This window comes from Epinephelus moara, chromosome 10, assembly GCF_006386435.1.
Source record: "Epinephelus moara isolate mb chromosome 10, YSFRI_EMoa_1.0, whole genome shotgun sequence".
In the NCBI taxonomy this organism is placed as follows: domain Eukaryota; kingdom Metazoa; phylum Chordata; class Actinopteri; order Perciformes; family Serranidae; genus Epinephelus; species Epinephelus moara.
The window spans coordinates 45,553,970-45,572,257 of NC_065515.1; the positions used below are offsets into that span (position 1 = coordinate 45,553,970).

At 44.9% G+C, this 18,288-nt stretch overlaps 1 protein-coding gene across 1 annotated transcript in view; it reads right to left on the reverse strand.

The window, feature by feature from the left end:
* ddx10 (DEAD (Asp-Glu-Ala-Asp) box polypeptide 10) overlaps positions 1 to 2,994 on the reverse strand; it is a 28,159-nt gene extending 25,165 nt beyond the window's left edge. Inside the window, exon 1 of the mRNA XM_050054178.1 lies at positions 1,554 to 2,994. Within this exon, the coding sequence (XP_049910135.1) occupies positions 1,554 to 2,903 (1,350 nt within the window). The 5' untranslated portion in view covers positions 2,904 to 2,994. The remainder of the gene's footprint in view (positions 1 to 1,553) is intronic.
* Positions 2,995 to 18,288: the final 15,294 nt, after the last annotated feature.

The following is an 18,288-nucleotide window of genomic DNA, read 5'->3' on the forward strand; positions in this document are numbered from 1 at the left end:
AAAAAAAAAAAAAAAAACACATCATCATTCTGAAGGCGTGGCGGCTTTTATTTTGCCGTGGCAGTGCGCCACGACATGTAGAGGAAACCCTGGACTCTGTTTCACTGCTCCTACTGTTAGCCCCCCTTGTGAGGGCCTGGTTTTGTTTTGGGAGTTGGGAAAAAAAAAGAGGAAAATGTATAATATGTGTAATCTCACTTTTCTGTATCCACTACTGTATTTTTAAAAGAGATTAATAAAATAAATAAATACATAAATAAATAAAACGACAAAAGCTCTCTGGTGCCCACACAACTACCACTACACTACTGAGAGGAGTGGATGAGAGGAGAGCTAGTTCTCATTACCTATAAGCTGCTGGTGGCCGCAACGAACAACTCACAGAGATTGTATTGATTTACACTGTGAAGCGTTCAAGCTCTGTTCAGTAAAAATTAGTATTGGGCAAAGTTATTATAACGTTCTCATGATGTGTTCAATGGAATCTTGCAAAATGTCGCTTTTGGTGAGAAATGACTAAATCCAGCTGTATAAATGGAGAAATTTCACAGCACTATAAAATAGATGGTAGAGAGGGAATATGATGAATCATATATAGTAAAAAGGCTTTTGGCTTATTTTCTAAACATGTTTTTTCATGTGAAAGAAGGTTATGTTAAAGGTTGTTTCATAAATGTGTATTACTGAATTTGTGCTCATTCAAAGGTGTGAAGTGTAATGAAGGACTGAATTACTTTAAAACTGTTAATTTCTTTTTTATAGTATAGATTTCTGTTTCCCTGGCATAAAAGAAGAATAAATAACAAAAAACAATTAATCACAAAAATAAAAACATTGGTATCAGCTATTAGAGAAATTGTTATTTTAAACATTGGTATCAGTATCGGCCCAGGATTTCAAAATCAGTGCATCCCTTGATTTATTCATTTTATTCTTCTGAACAAGTCAATTTGTAATTCTTTTTCTTTTTAGTGATTATTGATTTATATGTTTATTATAGCATATGTACAATATGTTACTGAGAGCAAATTTGCAAAGGGGGGGGGGGGGGGGTCTGCATTACCAGACATAGGTATCAGTGGAAATTTCAGAATTGGAACAACAGCAATAACTACATTCTCTGTCTACTCAGCCAAAATTATTCCACTGCCAATTTATCAGACATTCCTTAAAAAAAAAAAAGTTTTCTCACTGATTTCTCAGCATTTTTCTTTTGCGTTGCTTACAGTACTGAAAATTCACATTTAAAAAGATCCTACAGCAACATCTCTTTTTTCTATTTCTTATATATGATGTGTGATCTAATTTATCCCTATATGTGCTTTATTACAGGACAGGCTCCTGGCTGTCTGGGTGTTGTGATGGTATTGTGTGTTTTATTGTCCTGTGTCTTTGGCATTAAACTCCAATCCAATATAACATCAACACAAACTATGACCAAAAAATGACCATAGGTATGAACTGTACTGTACTGGATTGCTACATTGTAGACTGACTCTATTTTTCGGCTCAATGGGTGTGACTTGTGATGCTGTGGATGCATGATGTCTCACCTGGATCTTGTTGATGGGAACCTTGTTCTCTTGCAGCTGGCTGACCATGCCCTTCTCTTCTGAGGGAAGCAGCAGCAGTAGGGCCTCTCCCCCCTCCTTGTACCTGGCAGTCCGGCCCACCCTGTGGATGTAGGTGTCTGCATCCTCCGGGCAGTCGAACTGCAGCACCCAGTTGACGGCAGGGAAGTCAAGGCCTCTGGCGGCTATGTCGGTGGCAAAGAGCACGGCGTTCTGCTTCTTGAGGAAGTCCCTATAGACCTCCACTCTCTTCATCTGCTGCTGTTTACCATGCAAAGCCAGGACGGGCATGCCAGGTCTGAGGCGACAAAAGACCCGGAACAGGTACTGCACCTCCTTGCAGCAGGCAAAGAAGACAATTATCTTCTTCTTCAGGTGACTCCTGATGAAAGAGTAGAGCACGTTGACCTTCTGATAGAGTTCACACACTACATAGCTCTGCTCCAGGGTGGCCGGCGTACTGAACCTTGCCTTTTCGTGAACCCACACATACTCTGGGTCTTTAAGGCTGAGCCGGGCCAGGTCTTTGACCGACTTGGTCTGTGTAGCAGAGAACAGCAACGTCTGTCGGGACTTCGGAAGGTTCTCCACAATGGCGTTGATTGTATCGGCAAATCCCATGTCCAGGATGCGGTCCGCCTCATCCAGAACTAGCATGTGGAGATTAGAGGCGTGGAAGGTGGCCGTTTCGTCCATGTGCTGGAGCAGTCGTCCCGGGGTGCAGATGACAATGTTGGTGCGGTGAATCCTCTCCGACTCGCTCTTGAGGTCCTTCCCGCCGATGATGAGCCCCGCGGAGAACTCGTGGTTCCTGCCCACCTTGCGGAGGACTTCAAAGGTCTGGTAGGCGAGTTCTCTCGTGGGGGATATGATGAGAGCACCGAGGCCGTCCATGGAGCTCCACTGCTGGCGGTACAGACACTCCAGCACCGGTATGAGAAAGGCCAAAGTCTTCCCAGAGCCAGTCTTAGCTGCGCCGAGGACATCTTTACCGAGCAGAGCGAAGCTGATGGTCTGTCTCTGGATCTCTGTGGGCTGTCTGTACTGAGCCTCCTGCAGACCTAACAGGGTCTTCTTTGAAATGGGAAAGTCGGAAAACTTGACAATCTCCTTGGTGTTAATGTCGCCGTACCTGCTGACTAGCCTGTCGATGTACTCCCGTTCGACCTGCCACTCAGGAACCTCCCTCTTCGCTCTGTCTCGCTTAACTTGTACTTTGGTCTTGTTGTATCTTTTCCTCCATTTCTCGAAATCTTTGACAGGGTCGGCGCCATCTTTCATCTTCACGGGCTTACATTTCTTCCCGAAGGAGCTTGTGCCTCTTTTCTCCATGATTAAAGATAAAAAACAAAGAGAGAAAGTAAAATGCGCACACACACACACACACGCTACCCTCCTAATAAACAGCGTGGAGAAGACAGTTTTTTTGTCGCGCCTAGCATGACGCCATAACCATGCGACCTTCACACTTTTCTTTTTTTTTTTTTTTTTTCTTTACTTTATTTAACAAAATCATGTACAAACAACATGGCTAGCATCATTTTTACGTTTCAAAGGAGCAGATGCATAGGAAGAATACAAAAGAGAAAATCTACATGAGAAAATAAAATATCCATGAAATAAATAAAATAAAATAAAATAAAATAAAATAAAAAGTTAGCTAGGGCTTTTGTCGTAGATCATATTTTTCAAATAAACTGAAAAGTTTCATTGCATTTTTACCTTTCATTATGTTAAGGGCTTTGGTGATTTCATTGCATTTTTACCTTTCATTATGTTAAGGGCTTTGGTGAAGGAAAGAAACTCGTTATGAAACACATTAAATCTAGGTTTCACATTCATATATTTACATTTGTGTATGTAAAAATTTCCAAGGATTAGTATATTGTTTACCAGAAAGTCCCATTCATTATTGTCCATAACAACACCATAAATAATGTCCTTTTGAGAAAAGGCTTCGAGTCGGATCTTTGAGTGCAGCCAGTCATGTATATCAGTCCAGAGTGTTTCAGAAAGCATACACTGAAAAAATAAATGATCAGAGGTTTCAATATCATCACAAAACACACATTTATTTGTTTCAAAACCAAATCTCTGTCGTAATAGTTCACCAGACGGATACACACCATTTAAAATTTTTAACTGGATTTCTTTTGCTTTTGGATTTATGGGAAATTTTAAGTATTTAGAGCGCCAAGAATATATAATATCTTTGGAGAAACTTTGTTTGATGGAGTTTCGAAAAGACAAAAAAGGGTGTGTGATGTCATCAAATATCTTTCTAATTGTTTTATTAGGAATTTTAATACTCTCAAAGTCATAGCTTCCAACTAGGAGATGTGAAAAATTAGAAGTGATGTGAGTCGAGTTTGAAACAATCCCTTGAATTAAATTTAAAGTAGGACCTTCAGAAGTTCTTCCCCTGAGATTTTTTTTTACTTCTTCTTCTTTTCATTTTATGGCGGATTGCAATCTTAGCTTTAGAAGATGCATACCGCCACCTCCTGTACCGGAGTATGCAGATGAGTTACTATTATTTCATGCAGCTCTTGTTTAACTGAGATATAACAAACAAACAAACAAACAAACAAAAATAAATGAATTCATTTTTTTTTTTTTTTAAAGGATTACCTACTATATTTTTCTATATCTGAAAATGAATCAAGACTTTCTGGGCACCTTTTACTCCCATCTCCATACATCCCCCTCTAGACTCCACTCCCTTCCTACCTCCCTGATCCGTCTTTGCAGCTGTTCCCTCTCCTCGATGTATTTATTGCATTCCATAATTATGTGTTCTGTAATTCCTGTCTTTTTACACTGTAAACATTCACCTGACTGTGATTTCCCTATCATGAATAATGTCTGATTAAGTCCTGTGTGATCAAATCTTAGTCTTGTTAATTTAACTTCCTCCCTCCTGTTTCGCCTCAATCAATCAATTAGTCAATCAACATTTATTTCTATAGCCCTTTACAAAACCCAAAGGTACACAAAGTGCTTAACAACAGTGTCAAATAACAATGAAAGTACATGAAGTACCAAACACACACACACACACAAAAAGAACAATAAGACAATACAAAAAAGAAAAACAATGGAGAGTGCGACAGTGCTACAGGGCATTAAAAGCCTTTCAACATAGATAAAATACATTAAAACAGAATAAATACACATTAAAAAAAAAAGGATAGCCCTAGTCGGAATTAAAAGCAATTCTAAAAAGGTAGGTCTTCAGCTTAGATTTAAAAAGGTGTCCTCACTGTTTCATATGTTTGGACTTGAAGCTTTAATGAACTTTCTTTCATATGTTTGGACTTGAAGCTTTAATGAACTTTCTTTTACATGAAATCAGCACAGATAGCATGCTTCATTGTCAGTCTCTCAGCTCCTGCTGCAGCTACTAACGCCGACAGTAAACACAACTTGACTTCCTCAGTCTTAAAGGGAATCTGCCTAATTCTCACAACACTACATCCCTCCTTTTCTTTCAAATGAAATGTCCTTCCTTGGTTTTAGCATTACTTAATCTGATGGGACTTGGATTAAACAAAATAACTGTTTTTTCAAAAAATGGGAGTATCTTAGATTCAGTAGTGTGCCATTAATTCAAAATCAGGTATATGACATTGAACAATAAGTAAAATATGAATAACTGAAAATAATGTTTCTGAACAATTCTGAACACAGGTTAAAGTTGTTTAGTCAGCAACACAAAACATAACTGTGATGAGGGGCTGTAGTGGGAACTTATCAATGTCTCATCACTTTTCATAGCCTTTGCTACAGTTCAGTCAAAAGTCTTTGAGGAGGTCGTCTGTTTACCCTCACAGGGGTATCTCCTCCTGGCTTCAGGAGAGAGTAGTATAATTCCGCTTCTGTCAAAATGATGGATGGTGACCTTTGACCTACCACCGCCGACCTACAGAAAGCATGTTGATGAACTAAACAGGGAGGTTAAAAAAAGGCACGATAATGATGTCCGATGTTCAGGTATTCACACCACGCATTCCTCAGGGGTGAACGCAAGATCTCACCCATCTGTGAGCAGCGTCGACCTACAGAAAGCATGTTGATGAAGTAAACAGGGAGGTTAAAAAGGCACAATAACTCTAATATTCAGGTATTCACATCACTCCTTCCTCCGGGGTGAACACCAGGTTAACGCCGTTTGTTTAGATGTTGGAACTCAGGATGTTGGGAGGGGGAAAAGGAGAGGTTAAAAAAAGGCACAATAATGATGTTTGTATGTTCGTGATATTCATGATTCATAATATCACGATATGGTGATGTAGAAAGGAGGTTAAATTGGAAACATCATCATCAAAGTCTCTGTACACGTCCTCACCATCTCCTTTTTTTCTTTTTCTCTTTGTCTCACACACACACACACACACACACACACACACAGCAATTAAATATTCAGTTTATTTAAAAAAAAATAGTTTCAACACGTTAATTATATTAGTTACAGAGAGTGAAAAGATGAGTTCTAACGACTGAAAAGATGAACGGTTAAACATTATTGTGAAAAGTACAAGCAATTGTCACCGAACAACCCAAAGCGTGAACCTAAAGTAGTCAAACGACCTCCTAACCTCAACACACACACTATTCACTCTGTTAGTTTCTCCAATCACCTTACCAGATGTACGAGAAAAAAAAATCACAAATGCACTGCTAGTAAGGTGATGTAGTGTAAAAGAACAATAGTGCACACACATGTGATGAATGAAGGGGTTAAGCACTGGACTTTCACACAAGAGGCCGGGTGTGAGTGAGTTCTGGCGTATTTAGTTGACTTATTATTTTCAGTTTTAAGGACGTATAAAGCTGCTGATTGCACACAGTTTACATAAACGTCAGGAGAATAGTGGAATAGACTCGTTTGTGTTAGTGTCATATTTTGCCATTGCTGGGACGGCCAGGAATAAACACCTCGGTGTAAACGGCAACATTGGCTTTTTACACCCCAGGTGCAAATAGCAGCGTTGGCTACGGAGACCTTAATGTGCCAGCAACATCTGCCTTGCCATTTTTATTTGTAATTTTAAGGTAAATCTTATCGGATTCATGTTTATGTGTACTTTTTAATTGTGAAGTTTTACATAAAATAAAAAATATTATCACTTAAAACTAAGAATTGCTGTCAGATTTTTCTTGGTGGTACTATCTAATGTGTTACAAACAAAATTAGGTGACTTTGTGAAAGAATAGTCTCCCCATGGCTTGTATTTTGGTTCTGAGTACCAAGCAGTAATTTTTACTCAAACAAAGGGCCTACTGGGGACGTCGGTGGCTTAGTGGTAGAGCAGGCACCCCATATACAAGGCTCTTGCCGCAGCGGCCCGGGTTCGAGTCCAGCCTGTGGCCTTTTGCTGCATGTCATCCCCTCTCTCTCTCCCCCTTTCACACTTAACTGTCCTGTCCATTAAAGGCAAAAAATGCCCCAAAAAAAAACAAAAAACAAAGGGCCTATTGAAGTCACTAAGTGTGTCACATTTTGTTTTATTGTTTAACACACCATGTTTTCTTAGATCTAAATGTATTCTAGTGATATTTGTAATTTTTGCTCCGTGTGGTTGGCTCATTGGTTTGGTGGGACATTGGGCATACTATCTGCTTAGTAATGCTTTGTTGTACAGGTCCTGTAATCAAGTAACTACTTGATTATTTCCAAAGACAGTCCCTGGAATGAGACAGTGCATTTGTTACTAGAATAGATGGTCTGAGACAGCACACATAGTAAATACCAGCTTTAAGAAGGAACCAGTGGCGTAATGTAGCCACGACGGACCCCAGTGCATGCTATCGTGCAGATATCATATTGTTACACGATCTGAGACTTGACACTGGATAACATTTACATATATATTACCCAGCAATCATCACTGGATCTGTATATCACAAGAAATGCCAAAGAAAATGAGAAATTATTCATTTCATCGAACAATTTTAATGGTTTATTATAGTTTACTTGAAATAAGCATATATTTTTGTTATAGATGCTACTGACTATTTTTATAAAAAAGAAAAGAAAAAAGGACTTCCGGTGAGGCGAGCACCCAAGATGGCCGCGTAGTGCAACACTCCGTGGGGCTTTACCCAGTTCACCCTCCTATAACGATTTTGGAGATATCTAAGCTAGATAAAATAACTACATATTAGAACAAGAAGGGAAGAAATATGCAGGGAGTCCAAAAATCCATCACACAGTATGGTCTGAGAAGCCAAATTAGCCAACCGACCGCAGAAGATGCAGACGACAACATGGTGCCTCCGCAGATAGACACCGCTGCTGAGCTAGCTAGCATTAAAACTTTGCTCCAAACCATCGCGTCAGACATGAGCGGGCTGAAAGCAGGCATGGATGCAGTCCAAACTACAGTGGAGACGCTTGGACACCGGGTGACTGAAGCGGAAACACGGATTTCGGCGCTGGAGGATAAAGATGGGGTCAGAGAAACAGCAGTGAACACAGCGATGAGAACCGTCACACAGCTGCAGGAGCGAGTTATGTACCTGGAGGATGCCGGGCGGCGTAATAATTTTTGCATTGTGGGAATAGAGGAAGGCGCCGAAGGACGTGATATACAGGGGTTTGTACAGAAACTCATCTCTGAAACACTGGATGTCGAGCTGACACAGGATTTTGAAATCGAGCGCTCCCACAGAACCGGCCAACGAGGAGGCAGAGACCGGCACATTCTGGTACGTTTCCTGAGATTCACAGCCAGGGAGGCTGTTCTACGTGTGGCGAGAGAGAAAGGACGAGCAACGTGGAAGGGTAAACCGGTCTCCTTTTTCCAGAATTTGTCTCAGGACGTTATCCAGAAACGCAAGAAGTTTGATGGAGTGAAAAAGAAGCTGCAGGAAAAGGGGCTGCGGTACACTATGGTATACCCAGCCATGCTGGGAGTCGTCGACGACAACATTAGACACACTCTCACTTCACCTGAGGATGCTGGAGTTTTTCTTTCATCAAGAGGCTGATAAAACAAAGTGGACGAAATGACCTACTAGACAAGCCGTCTTCAAACCCTGATTTGTTTTATGTTTTTTTTTCCTCCTCATTGAGTCAGCCGGTACGATGGAAGACAGTGTTTACAGACATTGCAGTCCCCTCACTGCACTCAAAGAGATTGGATATTTATTTACTTACTTTTACTTACTATTTATTTATTTATTTATTTATTTTCTTTCTTTACTGGGATGCTGCAAGGTGCGATGAGGGTTGAAAGACCAGGACAAACCCTCTGAACTGGTGAACTATACATGTGTCATCTTTGAACATACAAACTGAGTCATATTTTAAGTTAATTTACAAGACTATAGGGATTATAAGTGATTTCCTGCAGCATCTGACTTTATTTTATTTATTTATTTATTTTTTTATGAATAACTTGATAGTGAGGGCTGTGAAAGACTGAAATATTTGCATAAATTGCTTACAGGACTCAATGTTGGGAGCTGCTATGTAAAAGAAGGGAAGATTCTAACATTTTATGAGAATGAATCCTAGGTTTGGAATTTATTTGCCAGATATATCTGGCTATAACTCGCAGGGTTTTGGATGGACTATGAGCCTTATATCAGTAGGCTATGTCAAAATAAGGCATGGGGAAGGACTACTATAGTTCTCCACTAAAAACATATATACAGGGATGGAGCTAAAATAGGAGGGGGGAGAGGAGGAAGAAAATAAAAAATAAAAAACTGAGAAATATTAATGTTAAAAGAAAGGAGGGGTTCAGGGGGCGTGTCCAGCGGGGATGGGACTTTGAGTTTCATGGACGTATTACTCCATTGTGTTGTTTAGGGGTTAAGGGTATGGCAAACCATCTTGTTCGGTTGCCAGCTGAGTTTTTTCTTTTATGTGTATGTTTTTATTCTTTTTGTGTGTATATGTTTAGCACAGGGAAGGCAAGGCAAGGCAAGGCAAGTTTATTTGTAGAGCACAATTCGTACACAAAGTAATTCAAAGTGCTTTACAGAACAAGAAAATGCATTAAAATCACAATACAAAATAAAAACATAAATAATCATTATAAAATGAACTTTAAAAGAGAAGAGTGCAGATAAGATCCTTTCAGTCATATGCACAGTGAAATAGAGCTGTTTTGAGCCTAGATTTGAACATTGTCAGAGTAGAGGCCTGTCTCACATCTTCAGAAAGACTGTTCCAGATTTTAGCTGCATAAAACTGGAATCCTGATTCCCCATGTTTAGTCCTGACTCTGGGCACCAGCAGGAGGCCGGTCCCTGAGGTCCTCAGAGTCCGAGATGGTTCATATGGCACTAACATGTCAGAGATGTACTTTGGTGCTAGGCCGTGGAGAGACTTGTACACAAGCAGAGCTGCTTTAAAGTCTATTCTCTGAGCCACAGGAAGCCAGTGTAGAGACCTGAGCACAGGACTAATGTGCTCGTACTTCCTGGTTCTGGTCAGGACCCGAGCAGCAGCATTCTGGATGTACTGCAGCTGTCTTACGGCCCGTTTGGAGAGGCCAGTGAGCAGGCCGTTACAGTAGTCTAACCTACTAGAGACAAATGCATGGATAAGTCTCTCCAAGTCAGGTTTAGACACTATACCTTTGATTTTGGCAATGTTTTTTAGATGGTAAAAAGCTGCTGATGTTATTGATTTGATGTGGCTGTTAAAGTTCAAGTCTGAGTCCATTATTACCCCGAGATTTCTAACCTGATTTGTAGGTTTTAGAGAGAGAGACTGGAGGTGACTGCTGACACTTTCTCTTTGTTTCTGTGGACCAAATACGATGACTTCAGTCTTGTCTGAATTTAGCTGGAGAAAGTTGTTTTGCATCCACACACTGACCTGTTGGATGCAGTGACAGAGTGAATCCACTGGTCCATATTCACCTGCTGTCAGTGAGACATAGATCTGAGTGTCGTCTGCATAATTGTGGTAGGACACATTATTACTTTGTATTAACTGGCCTAAAGGCAGCATGTAGAGATTGAACAGAAGGGGTCCCAGGATTGACCCTTGGGGCACCCCACAGGTCAAGGCCATGTGGTCTGAGACACAGTTACCAATTTCAACAAAGTACTTCCTGTCTTCTAGATAGGACTTCAACCAATTTAGGGCAGTGCCAGAGATGCCCACCCAGTCCTCTAGTCTCTGTGAAAGGATCTCATGATCGACAGTGTCAAAAGCAGCACTCAGATCTAGCAGGACTAAAACTGAGACTTTGCCTGCATCAGTGTTCAGGCGGATGTCATTTGTCACCTTAATAAGAGCGGTCTCAGTGCTGTGATGGGGTCTAAAACCTGACTGGAAAACATCAAAGGAGTTGTTCATTAGGAGAAAGTCAGTAAGCTGTTGGTAAACAACTTTCTCAAGGACTTTGCCTAAAAACGGCAGATTTGAAATGGGCCGGTAGTTGTTCAGTACTGTGGCATCAAGACTGCTCTTCTTTAGGAGAGGCTTTATGACCGCAGTTTTCAAGGCCTTTGGGAATGTTCCAGATTGTAGTGACATGTTAACTATGTGAGCGAGTGGTGGTAACAAACTGCTCAGCACAGACTTTAGAAATCTAGTGGGTAACACATCGAGGCAGCATGTAGATGAACTCAGACTGGTGATGATCTCTTGGACAGTTTTGTCAGTTACAGGTGCAAAATGAGTCAGCTCTAAGTGTCTAGGTGGCTGCAGGGTTGTTATTGGTGTTGTGGAATTGATGGCATTTTTAATGGTCTGAACCTTGTCGCAAAAGAATACTGCAAACTCATTACACTTAGATGTGGAGATCAGTTCCAACGGCAGTTGAGCTGGAGGGTTTGTTAATCTGTTCACTGTTGCAAATAAGACACGCGAGTTGTTACTGCAGTTTCCAATAATTTCAGAAAAGTACCTCTCCCTTGTTCTACGTAAGATCTGGTTGAACACGTACAACTTTTCTTTATAAATTTCATAATGAACATGAAGCTTTGACTTGCGCCATTTCCGCTCGGCCCTCCGGCACTCCCTTTTCTGTGCCCTGACCGAGTCGTCATTCCTCCATGGCGCCTTCTGCTTATTTTTAACCATTTTAACCTTCACAGGGGCAATGGTGTCCAGAACATTCAAAACACTCGAAGTAACAGAGTTCAACAAATCATCAACATTAGAACATGAGGCATTTTCAAAGTTTATCATTTCCATGAACAGAGCACCTGTGCTGTTATTTATGTGTCTCCTCCGAACAACTGCAGGACCAGCCGGTGGTTTGGGAGAAACAGACAGGTCAAAGAAGACACAGAAATGATCAGACAGAGCAACATCAACCACATTGACGTTTGAAATATTAACCCCCTTTGTAATGAGCAGGTCCAGAGTGTGCTGCGCTCTGCTGTGGGTGGGCTCACACACATGCTGAGTCAGGCCAAAGGTTTCAAGGACAGCACTGAGCTCTTTAGCATTTCTGTCACAGACATTATCCACATGTACATTAAAATCACCTGTAATGACCAAACCATCAAAGTCTGTGCATACAATTGAAAGCATCCTGGTAAAATCATCAATAAAACTTTGACGGTGCTGGGGAGGCTTGTATATAACTACATAGAGTATGGACGGAGATTGTTTTAGCTCCATTTTAAAGGATACATACTCAAATGATGAAAACACCCCAAATGACAACCTGTGCATAACCATATGATCTCTAAATATTGCACAGACACCTCCACCCTTTTTGTTTTCTCGTGTTTCAGATTCAAATTTGTAGTTGGGTGGAGCTGATTCCGTTAGAACAGCATTACCTGTGTTTTTGTCAAGCCATGTTTCAGTTAAAAACATAAAATCAAGATTATACGAAGAGATCAAATTATTAATTAAAAATGATTTGTTAGACAAGGATCTGACATTAAGCACAGCAAGTTTCAGATTAGTTTCAGTAGGACTGGACATTATCTTCTTACAAGGGATATGGATTAAATTTCTCTGATTGGACAGTCTAACTGTCCTTCTGTAATCTGGTCTATGTGGTGTGGCTGTAGATATAGCACTAGGGGAGAATATTGTCTCACAGGGCCCCAGCTTGATATTACCTTTATCATGGCTGTAAGTCCTGGGACAGCAGAGGCCCTGTGCATCCTAGCTCTTAGGGATACCAGCTCTGGGGGCAGGCAGGGGAGGACGAGCAGGGGGAAGTTTGGGTGATGGACCAGATGAAAACCGAGGGGGAGGAGCTGGGGGAGCTTTAGTTTGTGAAGCAGGAGAGTTGAAGCTCCTGTGTGACTTGAGGGGCACAGTTTTATACGGGGAAGAGTTCAGCATAGTTGGTGATAGAAGTCTTGACCTTGCTATATTAGGGGTGAGGGGAACCATCTTAATCCCTGATTTGATCAGGCTTTCAAGATGGTTGGGAAGGCCCATGGGGGAAGGTGGGGATGAAAAGGAGAGGGAGAGGGACAAGTCTCTAGAGGAGGTAGATGTGGCAGGGGGGGCCCAGGGCTGGTCTGTGGGTAGAGGAGGTGATGGGGGTGCTGCCGGGTCTGAAACTTCTGCTGGGGCCATCACAGACGAGTCCAAGGCCTGTGATGAGGGCCCGGGGAGAGGTGAAACCGATGGCGGGCCTGAAACCTTCGCTGGGGCCGTCACAGACGAGTCCAAGGCCTGTGATGAGGGCCCGGGGGGAGGTGGAACCGATGGCGGGCCTGAATCCTTCACTGGGGGCGGTGGAGGCTGTTGTGGTGCTGGAGCTGAATCTTTCGCTGGGGGCGGTGGAGGCTGTTGTGGTGCAGCTGGTGCTGAAACACTGGCTCGGTCTCTGGCTTCTGCGACAGAGATGCTTCTCTCTCGCCCATTCTGATGCCTCAGAGCGTGGAGGAGGTGTTCCGTCAGCACTCTCCTCCCACCTCTGCACAGGTGTGGGCTCTTTCCCTTGAACAGGTCCTCTCGTTTCCAGAACAGATAAAAGTTCTCAATGTAGTGCAATCCTCTGTGCACACACTCTTTGGACAGCCATGTGTTCAGCTGAAGCAGCCGGCTGAACTTGTTTATCTTCCTGTCTATGTTTGGAAGAGGTCCACTAATTAATGCCTTGACCTCCACTTTATCAAGATCCTTGAAGAACTTAGTGAAATCCCTTTTCAAGACTTCAGTCTGTTCCTTTCTGATGTCCACTGCACCCACGTGCACGATCAGCTGTTTGACTCCTCGGTGTGTAGACAAAACTTTTGGAAGGAGTGTTGTTATCTCAGAGACAGTGGCACTGGGACAGCAGCATGTTTGAATTCTTCCATGGTTTATGCCACTGATAGCACCGTCTCCTATCAGCAGCGTATCTCTGACCTTGACGTTTGGTCCAGATTGTCTGTCTGCCTGCTGTCTTTTGCCGACTTTATGGCTCCATTTTCGTGAAGATAATCCATTTTCTCTTTGTTCGTTAGAAACATTAAATTCAATCTGTTTGTAAGCTGTATTTTGGGTGATGTTACGTAGGTATTAACATTGTCTCTCATCACTTTGTGCTGCTTTGGCTTAGCACCAAGTTCTCTCCAGGATGAGGCATTTTGGTCTTTACAGAATTTTGGAAAAGACACAGTATCACTCAGGTTTAAGATGAAAGTAGCAGGTATTTCACCCTTTTTACTGAAAGTAACTGTGGGCTTCTTACCACCGGATGTCACTGGGAGCGTCTTGTGAAGTCCTTTTTCAGATTCTAAAGCAAAAATCTGTGCTTGTAGCTCATTAATTTCTTGTTGATATCTCCGACAGCATTCGCAGAAGGAATTTGTTTGGTTTCTTCCCCCGGACATGCTGCTGGTGTCATCGCCCACTGGGCCGGCTGAGCACTGTGCTGGAGGGTCACGAGCCAGGTCGTTAAGCTCCTTGTGAATCCTTTTCAGGGCCATCCTGTCTTGATGTTTCACTTAAAGGGTTTCCAATCCAAGCGGTGGGAGGCAACCGTGATATGCCAGAAAGATCCCGCTATCCATTAAATAACTGAGTCAACTCGACACGGCCTTTCTTTTCGAGCTAGCGCAGTTAGCTAGCGAGCTAAAACTACGTAAGCGCGGAGTCGGTAACAAAGATAACCGGCGGTGTTTCTCCTGCCGAGGGACAGACGGTCCGTGTCCTCCGTTTACCCTGGTGAGACGCTGCCAAGCTGCAGTGTGCACTGTGTTTCCAGCAAACTTTTAGGCAGCAGACATGGATGTTTTTAGGGACCTGTTGCTGCCATTTTGGAGTCAAACTCAGGCTCAGGGAGGCTCAGGGAGTAACACAGCTGGTCACAGCTGATAATTAAGAATGTGGCTTACAATGACATGTTTATATGCAGTTTGGAACAATGTTTAGGCCAATGGTCAGGGACACAGATCAAGATAACAGATACAGCTTATTATGACAGAAACACTTAAAGTGCTCTCTTGGAATATTAAAGGGGCAAATTTAGCTATTAAGAGGAAGAGGAAGAGATTAGTGTGCATACTAATCTGTAAGAACCTTAACATTGTTATCCATAAGCAACTTTCTGATGGGGATGGCAGATGGGTTGCATTAGACACAAGTTTTGGTGGCATTAGATGTTCTTTTATTAATATATATGCCCCAAATACTGACTCTCCAAATTTTTTTGTTGACATTTGCAATACCGTGAAACAGATTGGGAATACCTATGTGATACTTGGGGGGGATTTTAACCAGGTGAGAAACCTGGTACTTGATAAATCAAATATCCCTAACACAAGAACAACACAGAAATCTCAACTAGCAATAGATGTTCTGGAAGAAGAGCTGGGGTTGGTTGACATCTGGAGGCTCTTACATCCTCAACAAAGGGAGTATTCTTTCTATTCAAATCCGTACTCTTCCTATTCTAGAATAGACTACTTTTTGGTATCTAAGCAATTGGTAGATATATGATAATATGACTGTGAGTGCATCAATTGGTAATATTGTTATGTCAGACCACGCTCCAGTGGCAATGGTGGTTCGTTTTAACTCAGGATCTAAAGATCAGGGTAGTCCGGCCCCTCTGACGGCAGCGGGCTCCTCCCATTCCTCAGCCCAGAGTTCTCAGCAGGGGTCTGATGACTCTTCCATGGGGGCGATCATCCGGGCAGCCCTGGCACATCTGCAGCTCGATGCCCCGAGTCAGGGGCAGGCTCCCAGTGCATTTCACAGGCGCAACCCTCCCTCGGCGAAGGTTACGGTGCCGCATTCTCCCGACTTCCTGAAGAAGCTGCACTCCTGTTGGAGGGACACTTCAGCCCTCACCAGGTCGGGGTCAGATGAACGGGCCTTGGCTGCCATGGAGGATGCCAAGTCGGTGGGGCTCCTCCACATGCCGGCGGTTAAGCCTCCAATCGCAGCCCTGATTGTGGCTCCAGGTGAGGCGATGAAGTCTGACCCTAAGTGCCCTTCTGCCCAGTGTAAGGTCACTGATGATTACGTCTGCAAGGCCTACAACACAGCAGCACGTGTCGGCCGCTTGGGGAACACCCTCTCCCACTTACTCCTTGCTCTCTCGGCCTCCCTGCAGGAAGCACAGGTGGACGACTCCGTCCGCGACATCTGTGATGTATCACTGCAGGCTTTTGCCTACCAGATGAGGGAGCTGGGACGACTGATGTCGACACTTGTCCACACTCGCCGTCATGTCTGGTTGGCACAGTCACCTCTGACGGAGGCGACTCGCAGGGTCCTTCGCCGGGTGCCAGCAGAACCTGGGGAGCTGTTTGGTTCTGCTGCTCTGGACGCACTGGACCGCACCGCTGAGGCCGATGAGACCAGGCGGCGGCCTCCATAAAAGAGCACCTGTTTCCAGAAGCAGCTCGAGGACTTTTCCATCTGCCCCTCAGGGTCTTCCACGACCATCTCCCTGGGGTGGCCAACGCCAACGGCGGGACGAGAGGAAGTCCACAGGTGACTTTCGTTCCACTCTGCGCTGCTCACCTCAGAAGCCTCAGGACCCCAAGCCTGGCCACCGCACTTCCGGCTCCTCCAGGGGCCGGGGGCCTCGGTGCTAGGGCTACGGGGCCGGTCGTCGGCTGCTTTTTGCATCAGCAGCTCAGTCACTGGGCTGCCTGCTCGCCAGACCCCTGGGTAGTTGCCACCTTGACCCAGGATTACGAATTGCAGTTCCGACGCCAGCCCCCAGCCTTCGGCCGGGTCAACATGACGGTCATCAACGACTCGGCCAAGGCCCAAGCCTTAGCCCAGGAGCTGTCCACCCTCCTGGACAAGGGCGCCATCACACCGGTGGACCCCCTCCTTCAACCCGGGGGATTCTACTCAACCTACTTCCTTGTCGGCAAGAAGGATGGCGGACTCTGTCCCATCTTGGATCTACGCAGCCTAAACAGGTACTTGAAGGTTCTACCGTTCCATATGTTGACCTCAGCAGATGTGATGCGCGTGACCCGGCAAGGCGAATGGTTCACGTCCATCAACCTGAAGGACGCGTACTTTCATGTGCCCATTGCGGCTCATCATCAGCCCTTCCTGTGGTTTGCCTTTCAGGGCCGCCACTATCAGTTCAGGGTGCTCCCCTTTGTCTCCCAGGGTCTTTACCGTCCCAGCGGCTCTGGCGCCATTACAGGCTAGAGGCATGAAGGTGCTGCCATACCTCGACCCGGGCCCAGGTGATCCAGGATACATCCCGCCTTCTGACACATGTGGCCCGGCTGGGCCTCACGGTCAATGTGGCAAAGAGTTGTTTGGTCCCCACCCAGCGGGCTGCCTACCTAGGCCTGGTCCTGGACTCTGTGGCCATGAGGGCCTACCTGTCAGAGCGTCGTGTGGCCGACATCCTCCAACTCCTTCCCCTCTTCAGGAGAGGCAAGCAGCTGCCGTTTGTCCTGTTTCTTCAGTTGCTGGGCAAGCTGACGGCCGCGTCGACTGCCATTCCTTTTGGCCTGTTGTCATTGCACCCCCTCCAGATGTGGCTGAACGGCTTTCGCCTGGACCCCAAGCTCCACAGGCGCAAACTGATCACAGTGTCGCAGACGTGCATTCGCGCCCTGGCGCCTTGGGGGGACCGGGCGTTCCTGCTGGGGCGTGTGCCTCTGGGTGCTATCCCGTCCTTTCGGGAGACCGTCACTTCAGATGCATCCCGCTCAGGATGGGGTGCGGTCTGGCGTGGCAGGCTGGCTCAGGGACAGTGGTCTGTCCAGGACTGCACACACCACATCAATGTGCTGGAGCTGCGGGCCGTCCATCTGGCTCTCCAGCACTTCTTACCGCACCTGCAGGGGAAACATGTGCTGGTCCTGTCAGACAACAAGGCTGTCGTCTCCCAGATCAACCATCAGGGGGGCACCAAGTCGGTGCGACTGTTGCGGGTGTCCCAGTGCCTGTTTACATGGGCCGCTCTGTCCAGCCTGCGGGCTGTGTGGCTGTCCGGCAACCAGAATCAGGTGGCGGATTTCCTTTCCCGACACAAGCCTCCTCCGGGGGAATGGAGGCTTCATCCGGAGGTCGTGAAGATGATCTGGGGCATTTTCGGCAGGGCGGAGGTGGATCTTTTTGCCTCGAGGTAGTCAAGTCATTGTCCCCTCTGGTTCTCCTGGACAGAGGGGGATGGTCCTCTAGGACAGGATGCCCTGGGGCACAAGTGGCCCGACGGCCTCCTGTACGCATTTCCGCTGTTGCCTCTGATCCTCCCGACGCTGCAGCGGGTCCTTCAACAGGGCCACCGGATCCTCCTGGTGGCCCCGTTTTGGCTGGGGAGGCTTTGGTTTCCACTGCTGCAGAGGCTTTGCTGAGGCT